Below are 10,369 nucleotides of genomic sequence, written 5' to 3'. Positions count from 1 at the left end.
CTCTTTTGTCCTTTTTATGTGTGGAGCGATTGAAAATATCATCTAAATGACTGGAGGTAGAGAAGGAACAATCTAGGGACATTCAGTATTGCTTCTTTGATACATAATGTTTGATAGAATTGTATTTTACCATCTCTTAAGTGTAAAGAGTTGTTTGTTACAGTTACAGTAGCTATTGAAGTGCAGGTGTGTGCATCTAGTTCTCGTAGTAACATGAGTTTTCTACGTAACGGGACACTGAGGAGTGTTTTTGTTGTGAACCAGGGAGGTTACTAACTGAAACTGCTATTTTAAATATAATTTCCATTTTGCATTGAAATAAACCTTTGCAGGACCAGTTTACCCTTCCTGGAACAGGGTTAACATGGGAGAGTCTGGTTGCTGGGCCTTAGCCTGAAGCAGCTATATGGGTCTGCCCTCCTGTGGGCCCACTACCTACAGGAGCTGTAGGGGTTCAGTACTATAAGGATTGTGACACATGCATCGTCACTTCCCTGGTGCAGTACGTGAGGTGATCGTGTCATCAGGAGCTGCAACTGCAAGATCACTGGTGCCAATTGTAGCAGTAATCCCAGTCACACTGGAAGTCAAAGGAGCTGTCAGGCTGTAGAAAGGGTCTGATTGGGTTGGTCAGCCTGACTGGCCAATGTAGGTTACATCGTAGATTCTGCAAAGATTCACCCCAGGAGTTTAAATCAGGCAGTAGGGTGCCCAGAGGGTTTGCAGTTATAACATACCTACGGTTTAGATTTCCCACTGAAGCATAAATCTCTAGTTTGACTGCTGCCCCTACGACCCGAACCCAAATAAGTGGCAGAGAATGCATGGATGGATAAAGCTTTGCTCTTGTATTTTACAGATACCTGGTTGAAATGTTTCCACAGTATGGTTTGTTTTTGAATTCAAGCTTTGAGTTGGTTGAAGCTTTCAAAGGAAGAAATATTGGGATGACCAATAATGAAAATAATGTGATATCGCTGAACTGGAAAAGTGGAAGAAAAAGGATGGATGAAAATATAGAAAAATAGAAAAAGTATTGTAACATTTGTCCTTATGTACCAAGTAGATTTTTCAGTTATGTTAAAAGTGGACAGTGAAGTGAAATTTACTATACGGAATATTATGCGAGATCATTTTCAGTATTTATTTTTTGTTTGTTTGTTTGCATGGTTGTTTTGGGTTTGTTTGTTTTGGGGGGGTTTTTTGGCATGCACCCTTTTTTTTTTTAACTGCAACATTATATGCAGAGCTATTTCTGTAGTTCTGTGTATGCCCGAAATGCTTTCCTTACTGAATTTTGTAAATATCTGATGTCGATGTTCCTTTTGACCTCGGATTAACTTCCAGTTATGTGTCAGGCCAGGCAGCCTGTAAAATTTCCTCTCATCTCTTATCTGGCTTTGCCCTGAGACCCCGGGTGATCAGATCCCATGTTGCACTCTGTTGATGTTGTGTTGTCTGCTGGGCATTGTTGTCCACAGATATAAAAAAAGATGATAAGGGCAAATCACTGGACTTGAACAGCAAAGCTGACAGTCCTTTAATTGGACATTACTCAAGGCCAAAACTCATATTTCTTGTTGTGCTTGATCTTAAGAGATTCTCAAATGCACTCCCTGCTGGGCTTCAATTTTTTTTGAATCAATAATTAATGGTCAGTGTTATTTATTCATGTGTATCTTCGCCAATTACGTAGTGTCTAATTAACAATTTCAATAATTGATATTTATTTCTGAAAGGGTTCAGTATCTTGGGCTGATGAAAAATGCATGAGCAGGGATATGGACTGGGTTTTGTTTTTTGTTCTGAGAGAGCTTGATGCTCGGGGCTAATACCAGGCCACTTTGACTCCAACTCTTTGAGTTGGCACTGGCCTTGTGATGTGGATCTAATATGGGCAACTTTCATGGACCCAAAGCGCTTACTCTGTACCATGTGATCTCATAAAGACTCCAACATGCCCATCCTCAGATACCCTTTTTTATGGTCTTTAATAGTGAACTTCAAAGAATAAGCTTCTGTTTCCTTGATAATTTTTCTTTGTGTATGTGGATCTGTAATATCACGAAAAACTGTAGAAACTCTTGGTATTGTTAGGACCTCAGTGATTCCACTACAGTGTCTAACTCTGTGGCCTGATGAAACTAAAGTTCAATCACCATATTAAAGAGAAAAATACCCCTCAGATTTATGACAAGCTATATCCCCCTGATCTTTTGACAGTGACAGCTGTAGCAGTCAATAGAAAATTAACAAAGGCTTCCTTTAGTTGACTTTCATCAAGTTTTCATTTATTGTGATTCCAGGAGGACAGGAGGTTAGGGACCGGTGAGGCAAAACATTCTGCTATGGAACGACCAAAGCATTGCTTGAGCACTAAGTTGGGTAGTAATTTTACCCAACAATGCAAAGCAACACAACAAAACGAGAACCCCAACATCCGACGCATCCAAACCTGCATCATTAAAATGTATGATTTCAGGTTTGAACATCACAGTGTTGAGACCACACTGAAACAGTACTGCCATTAAGGGAACAAGAGGGTGGTATTCTTAATGGTGGGATTAAATAAGGGTTAAAAATCAAAGTAATGGGAATCAGTTGAGCTCGGTGACACGTCTCAGAGAGCCAATGGTGGGACTGGTGCTTCCCCACTCGCTGTGCCTCCTGTATTCTCCAGGACGCAAGAAGTACTGGCGTCCCCTATAGTTGGGGTGTTCGTGCAGCATCCAGTAGCCCTCCATGACGTTGACGGAGGAGATATCACGGGTGTGGAAACGCTCATGCAGGTTTGGGCAGTCTTCCATTAGCTCCATGTTTTGACCGCCAAAGTCAGATCGCTCGAAGATCTTCATCCTGTAGTTCCCATTATACTAGGGAAGAAATAAGAGAATAAGATAATACCACAAATTAAGGTAAAAATGTCTTTACTTTTTTGTTGCAGTCAGCCAGAATAAATTATCCTGACTAGTTACCCAGTCTACACTTTGAGATGTGTTAAAATAACCCTGGCTACTGCCATTGATGCTTCAAGTAACAGCAGTAGACATAAGAACCAAATGATCCTGAAGAGAAAATGAGTTTAAACTCACAGGAGGCACCATACGACAGGAGCGGATACAGTCATTGAAGCCTGCCCAGCGCTGGTAGTCGGGGTACTCTCCCTTGTGCAGCATGTACTGGTAGCCACCATAATTTGGCTTTTCGTAGGCCACCCAGCAACCGCTCTCAACTCTTATCGAGTTACAGCGGCTGAAGTAGTTTTGCATCTCGGGGCAGTCACTACTGCACTCGTAGTGACGACCCTGGAAGTTCCTGTCTTCATAGAAGATAATCTGCACAGAACAGATGGCTCAGCATTAGTGTATCACCACAGAGATGTTCCAAAGACCACAGCAGAAATGTAACCGTGTAGTTACCTGTCAGGTTTTCAGGCTCTTAAACACTAATAACATGAACGCTTAGTGTTCACTGTTCAGTATTCTGAGCCAGACTTTTAAAGTTAGTTTTATCTAACAAAAGTTTCTGAGTAGAACATTTGTAAGTGGAGAAATTTGAAAAAAAGATAAGCTTAAGGGAGTACAAAAAAGTCCCAAAAGATGTGCTAGAAGCAAAGCTGAATAAAATAAAGTATAGCATTTGGTACATTTTAATGAATGAACTGTATAATACTTTTCACAAGTTCTTTGTCTGTTTTCACAGGAAATAGGACTATAAGATCAATTAAATATTTGAGGCTTATGCTGTTCTTGAGAGAAGAATTACATTTCCCTGCACTTTTAGCATTTCTTACATTAATTTATAGGTTATGAAAATATGGTTAATAGTCCTTAAGAACTAATGACATGTTTAACCCAGAGAGCGATACGTTGTTACTCTTTAAAGGTCTTTTACATTTCATATGACCAAAAAATGTATATATTTTTACTGCTCGTTATCAGAATATATTAGTTCAACTTAATTATTTATCTATAGTGCTTAATAAATATATTAGATCACGACTCAAAGTAAGTTTTTTGCCACAGCTACCCTAAATTGGCAGTGTTGGTAATGATAAAATGATATTTTTAATGCTAAAATATAATTATTGTTATTCTCCATTAATTTTTAAATCTACAGTCTTACTAAAAAGCCAAATTAAGTCTTATTTTTTACCAAATTATAGGTATTTACTTGCATTCCTGAAAAGAAACTTTTGTTTTAGTGGTTAAATGTTATGCTTGAAGTCCAGTGGGAAAAAGTGAATTCAGTTTGGTATTTCCTAATAAATAAAAATATACTTTTTAAATATTTGTGTTTTCTTTTTATATATATAACAGGTGATCTAACAAATTTGTAAAGCACTATATTTACTACACAAACCGGTATACCGCACATCAAATATCAGTGAAACATTACAGTTGTTAAATTTCTTCCTTACCTTGCCCATTGTAACTGCGTTAAGTTCAGACCAGACCAGATGCGGGCTCTCCCAGACCTCTTTATAGACCCTGCTTAGATCAGGGCTTTGCAATAGTGAAACAAAGCTTTGTCGTGTCAGCACAGTGCGCTCTATAGACTGCACAACACTATGGCACTGTTGAGCCACCGCAGCCGCTTTGTCTCTGTCAAAGCTCTGTCTGTCTATGGAAAATACTGTCCAACTGCATTTTCTCAAAGGCTTACAATAAGAGTTGCAAACATCTGCCTTTAATGGCATGAATGTTTGAAACCTACACGCAGACTGTGAAGCTAGACAGAGCAGCAAACAGTCTGAGATCTGACTTGTATGTTAAACCCATTCAAGCAGCAGGCTTTGTTGGTTGAATATAATCAGGAAGCAAATATGCTGCCTCGCTAGAGTGTCATTGCACGTTGCATTCATGTCTACGTTCAAAAAAAAGCTCACAAAGGACATCATTATTTTAAAGTTTTGTGTTTAATGTTCATTTGAGATGCACACAGGTGCAGTTTACATGAGAGTCCTCATTCTCCTGAATGAGCCCACCATGGGATTGTGGCAGCCCCAGTCGCCACAGGCCTTGTACTCTCCAGGGCGAAGGAAATACTGGCGTCCCCTGTAGTTGGGGTGCTCGTAGAAGATCCAGTAACCCTCCATGATGTTGCAGGAGAAAATATCACGGTAGCGGAAGCGCTCATACACGTTGGGGCAGTCATCCATAAACTCCATTGAGTGTCCCATCATGTCTGGCCTGTTGTAGATCCTCATCCTGTAGGATCCCCTATACTGCATTGTGAAAGAAAACAGGGTAATCATGACTATTATGTTATTTTCAGTAGGTGTAATCTCTAGAGAACTCTTTCCACACCAAGCTAACTTTTTAATTCAGTACTCGCACTACTTGGTTTCTTTAACTACAAACGAGATTGAGCAACAACTCTTTTGGAGCATGACAGAATTAGATTTTTTTTCCTCCTCCCTGAACTGCCAGAAACACTCAATGTGACAAACAGAATTAGAGTGAAGGCACCAAGTCTTATGGGGGGTATGTCATATTCTTTTTAAAGGCTGACTCGGTCTCCTTTGTGGGCCTTGCAGCAGAGACTTTTATGCTATGACCTGTGTGAGTATCTGTAAATGACATCAAAAAGCCAGTGATTGACATCCATATCCAAAGCAGCTTTTGATGTACAAGGTGAGTGTAACGGGGGGGTGGGAGGGCAGGAGGGTGCTACCAATTCTGTCTGTTTGATTGACTTACAGGAGGGAACATCTGGCAGGAGCGGATGCAGTTGTTGAAGCCCATCCACCAGTGGTAGTCAGGGTACTCGCCAGGGCCGAGGATGTACTGGTATCCCATGTAGTAAGGTTTCTCGTAGAGCACGCAGTGGCCGCCGCTGACACGGATGGAGTTGCAGTAGTTGAAGTGCCTGAAGGTGTCCATGCAGTCACTGCTGCACTCCCAGTGGCGGCCCTGGAAGTTGCGGCCCTCGTAGAAGACGATCTCGAGGAGAGAAGGGAGAGAGAGAATACAGTTTATGTTAGCTATAAATCTATAAATCTCATAGACTGGTGAATAGGCTCTCTTTACCAACCTCTACACTTCTTTACACATTTATTTGCACTGCTTAACAGATGAAAATCAAGGTAACTAAAACCACTGTTTGAGCTGGGGGGGGGGTTCTGCTTGTCCGATCCAAACCCATCAAAACAAAGACAAAAGAGTATTTCTGCTGCCCTGTCTTCTCCTTCACTGAATCTCCTTCCTATACATGACTGCATGTTTTCAATTAATGCTATTTTCTCCTTCACCACCTGTCCAAAGCTGTTGCCTTACTGCAGGTGAGCTCATACCTTTCCCATGGTTGTAGGACTGTGGATGTTTGCGCACCGTAGAGTTAGACACACTTACAGGTCCTTTTATACTCTCCTGCTGACCATGAGGCCTCTGACACATTGGGGACTACTATCTTTACCTTTTCAGATGCCAGCTACTGTTCTCTTTTGTCTCATATCCTATGGGTAACTTATCTCCAAACTGCTAGAGTTTACCTATAGAATTGGCAACCCCCCCTCGCTCACAAAAATGACCACCACACAAGTGCTATTCTGTATTTGCGTGACCCCTGTTCCGCCATGACCTTGTGATGTAGCCTTTTCAAATATAACACAAAGGCTCTTTGGGTGTGAGGCCCCCCTGACAACAAAGCGTCTAAAGTGTACAGCAGCTCAGGTCATTTTTGCGGAGCACTTGCTGAAGTTGGACTCAATGAGGTCATGCTTTTCATTTTGTCTTGCTTGGATGTCACATTGTAACAGTTGCTTTTCATCCGGTCCCAGCTCAAGTTTAGATCGGGGCATTACCGACGAGGTTTAGGTTATAATTTAACTGTTGCTCAGTTTCCATTAAAGGGAGTTTATGTTGATACTGAGTTGGGCTTTTGAGTTGATGTAATCTAAAGTGATTTGTTGTCTCTTTTTGCTTCCATAGCCTGCAGTTGTACTGTGATGTCAGACGGGACTGGTCTGTTTGCAGATCAACAGACAGGACTGCTCAGTGTGTGTCTGTTTTTGTATGTGTGTGTGTGTTTTTATGATATAAAAGAAGGGGTTCGGGGCATGTGTGCGTTTGAGTCTTTGTATAAAATGATAGATGTTTGGACTTGAGTCTTTGGCTTGTAAGCATAGCCCAGAGCCGAAGGGGAAAAGGCCAGAAAGAGTTGCCGCCATGTATTGTGCTCCCAAAGCCCAGCTGATGCCAGAAAGGTCAGTTCCATCCTTTAGCCTTTCATGGGGATAAAGAGCTCGTGCCCCCTCTCCACTCTGTATGCTTTTTACAGCTTTAACTGTAGAAAAAAAGGGCCAATGTTTTCAGAAAACACAATAGCCATTATGTTTCTAGGCATAAACACTCCTACCCTGATAGTATATCCAAAGCCACATGACACTATTTCATTGCTAAGAAACGGCACCGATAAGCTTTTGCTCCTTTGATCACTGATTGACTTGAAACTCTCATAGGCTTCAATAGGTTTCATGTTTGAAGCTCCTCTCTTTTTCTATGACATAAGTAGACCATTGATATCCTTTCATCATGCTGTGTAGCGTAATTGTGGCGGATTATCAGATGGGATGTTGTTTTGTTTTGTGAGTTTCTGGAGCAAATGTTTACTTTGGGAGAAAGGTTTTTATCGGAATACATAAGAAACATGTTTAGATTTTTCTCATATGTTCACAGATTAATCGTTTCTTTCATCATGCTAATTAAACGTAAAGCCTTTTTAGCTGCAAGAGGGCAAGAAATTGTACTCCGTCAAACGCTCGTTTAGGCTTTAAGACCGTGATACAGTTGCTAGAATTTATTCTTTGTTTTGTGCTGAGGTGTCTTTGAGTTGGACTACAGCTAAGCCTGACCTCTGACCTATTTGCAGAGAGAAGCGTGTAACTGTGGTGCAATACAGTGTCTAAACTGAGGAAAAAAGTGATTGCCACTGTCATTACTGTCATTGTTCTCATTTTCATCATTGAGGAACATCAGCTAACCCTAACTCATTAGTCGGGACCTCGCCGTGTCTCTTTGGCACCTTGTTTCACGGGCTCTCAAATGATCATCTTTAGCTGTGCTACAAGACATCTCCTCCCCACCCTGAAGGGAAACTAACATCACAGAGACCCTTGCCTGCTTTCTTAGTTCCCCCCGGAGGAGAAGAAAGCTACCCGCTGCGGAGCTTTCCACTCTTCATCTTAGAATGATGGAAGAAAAGGAAAGTAGAGGGGAACAGAATGGGGGTGGAGATGGGGGGGCTGTATTCGCTGCTCCATTGTGTCCGAGGATCTCATTGCGCAATCTGTGTAATCGCATGGGAGATGACGACACTATTAGCCCACAGAACGACTGTCAGTTGGGGACCTCAGTGATTGATGCGCACCCCACGGATAGAGGAGAAACTCTGACAGATAGCAGCCCAACACTAGTTAACTTGCAACCTTTTTCATCTATCCGGCTTCCCAAAGCAAAACCCATTCGTGTTGCTGATACCTAATTAGAATCTGAATGAGCAATTCAGTCAGTAAAACACAGTTTTTTTTGGTCAGAGGAGACTTCTTTCAGTATGAAACAAATCATATTCCCTTAATCCAGACCATAGTCTCTCTGACCCTGACACATACAATAAGTGTCACCCCTAAAATGTTGCTGGTGGAGATAGGAGAGCAGCCGTGCTTGCAGTGGCTCCAATGTGCTCTTTTACTGAGCAGTCATTACAAAAACACTATGGTACTGAGGTGTAAACAAGGGTTCTATGTGAGTTTTGCTCCTGAGAACTGGCTAATCTGGTGCTGAAAATGTGGTATGATGGGAAAGCGCTTGCCAAAAAGCCTCCCACGCCGGGAGTAGAATGAGGACCTCTCTTTTGCTGAGAGATCATCCTCTCCATTCTTTCTGTCAGAAAATCTCCAGGCATCCTCCCTGTCTTGTCACTGCCAGCGCACAGGCTCTATCGGGATTGCCAGACGCAGGAGCCACTGTGAGCCCGTGCCAGGGCCAGGATTTACCGCGATGCGTCTGATGTGCTCCATCTTTTTTGCTGGGGGATAATTAAAAGAGGAAATGGTGTTGGAAGAACAGAGTGGAAAAGCAGGAGAGGAGGGAGGGGCCGGGGGCTTGGAATGAGCAAATGGATGCAGCTGTCAATTATGTTGAATTGTTGATATGTTTGTTTTCCTTTCTCTGAGATTTTGTGTTGAACTGTTCTCCATCAGGATTTAGTTTTAAAGTTTGCAGTAAATCTTCAGACTCTACATGTAATTAAAAAAAATATATGTAGGCTAATTAAGAACTTCTCTTAGCAATGAAATCACCATAAAGATTTTGTTTTAGTGCGATGCTGATGGCCTACAGGTGATTAGAAAGATACAACTGTTAATGTTAGTTTATACCTTTTTATGACTTTTTTATGACCTCTGTTTTATCTACTGTGGCAGTTTTCTCATACCTGGGCCACACTTTCCAACCTTTATGTCAGATCTTCCTTTCTGTGTTGTGCTTACACATTAAATTTAAGCTTAGAGGTTATTCGCAGCACTTTTCAGTGTTTGATTTCCCTGATCTGTATATTTGTTTTCTGTTTGTTTGGTTTTTTTTACAAATCTGTGCCGATCGAATGAACCGAGCATCTTTCTTTATTTGACGAGATCAGTTTGAGATGCTCCGCCATGACCCAAACTCTGTGAAAAGCAGGACGACTCCTTCGTCTCTCAGCAGACGCACTTTGGGGAGTGATGGCTTTTAGTTGCTCTCACTCCTCATCTTCACACTTTGTTTTTGACGTGGCGTGTCTCGCGTATCCCAGAGCTTTAAAGGTTTAAAGAGCAACTTTTCACCCTGTAATCCAGGTGCCTTTCAAACAAGTCACGCTGTTTACTGACACATGACAAAAAAGTTCAACCCCCCTCTCATCTCTTTGCTTACAAGACTGTAACTCACCTCAGAGCTTGGTAGTCATTCCTCCAGAGCGCCCTGAACAAACAGAGCCTCGGCGAGAAGGGCCCCGTGCCTTTCACCAACTCACTAAATTTATAATAAGATGTGATGCTGTTGTTCACTTCTTCAAATTTGTCATCAAAGCAAATGTGTTCTGACAACAGCTAGTGACAAGTGCACCAGAGGAGAGGCAGCAAATCAGCTTTTTCACACCGCATATCAATTATTGATCATGTTGGCCCCCCCCACACACTCTCTCCTCCACCCCCCGCTACCCCACCAAGTAGACACCTTGTGATAATGAAATACATCAATTTAGAAAATAAATAATAAAGTGGGGTCAGCTTCATTGTTGCAAAGCCTTAAGAGCTTGATTGACTGCCTGCACATTTTCCTCGTTGGCAGTCAGGCAGATCAAAGGAGGGTTCCTCTTATTGCCCAAGGCC

General features: G+C 41.8%; 2 protein-coding genes across 2 annotated transcripts; both read right to left on the bottom strand.

The window, feature by feature from the left end:
* Positions 1 to 2,258: 2,258 nt before the first annotated feature.
* crygmx (crystallin, gamma MX) lies at positions 2,259 to 4,483 on the bottom strand. Its single transcript, XM_003441832.3, has 3 exons — positions 4,421 to 4,483; positions 3,093 to 3,335; positions 2,259 to 2,873 (listed from the first exon to the last, which is right to left on the bottom strand). The coding sequence occupies exons 1-3, from the start codon at positions 4,427 to 4,429 to the stop codon at positions 2,598 to 2,600; spliced, it is 528 nt and encodes a 175-aa protein (XP_003441880.1). The 5' UTR covers positions 4,430 to 4,483; the 3' UTR covers positions 2,259 to 2,597.
* A 416-nt stretch (positions 4,484 to 4,899) lies between these two features.
* crygmxl2 (crystallin, gamma MX, like 2) lies at positions 4,900 to 6,348 on the bottom strand. The gene is made up of 3 exons (XM_003441916.3): positions 6,296 to 6,348; positions 5,703 to 5,945; positions 4,900 to 5,227 (listed from the first exon to the last, which is right to left on the bottom strand). Exons 1-3 carry the CDS (start codon positions 6,302 to 6,304, stop codon positions 4,952 to 4,954), a joined length of 528 nt encoding a protein of 175 aa, XP_003441964.1. The 5' UTR covers positions 6,305 to 6,348; the 3' UTR covers positions 4,900 to 4,951.
* Positions 6,349 to 10,369: the final 4,021 nt, after the last annotated feature.

This window comes from Oreochromis niloticus, linkage group LG8, assembly GCF_001858045.2.
Source record: "Oreochromis niloticus isolate F11D_XX linkage group LG8, O_niloticus_UMD_NMBU, whole genome shotgun sequence".
Lineage (NCBI taxonomy): Eukaryota > Metazoa > Chordata > Actinopteri > Cichliformes > Cichlidae > Oreochromis > Oreochromis niloticus.
Note: the sequence above shows the minus strand (reverse complement) of the source record. Positions and strands in the feature narration are given on the sequence as shown.

Bases quoted from the DNA above. Each gene is read 5' to 3' on its own strand.
- crygmx (XM_003441832.3), bottom strand. The intron at 2,874-3,092 runs GTGAGTTTAAAC...TTTCTTCCCTAG, and splicing joins CCTGTCGTATGGTGCCTCCT to TATAATGGGAACTACAGGAT.
- crygmxl2 (XM_003441916.3), bottom strand. The intron at 5,228-5,702 runs GTAAGTCAATCA...TTCACAATGCAG, and splicing joins CCTGCCAGATGTTCCCTCCT to TATAGGGGATCCTACAGGAT.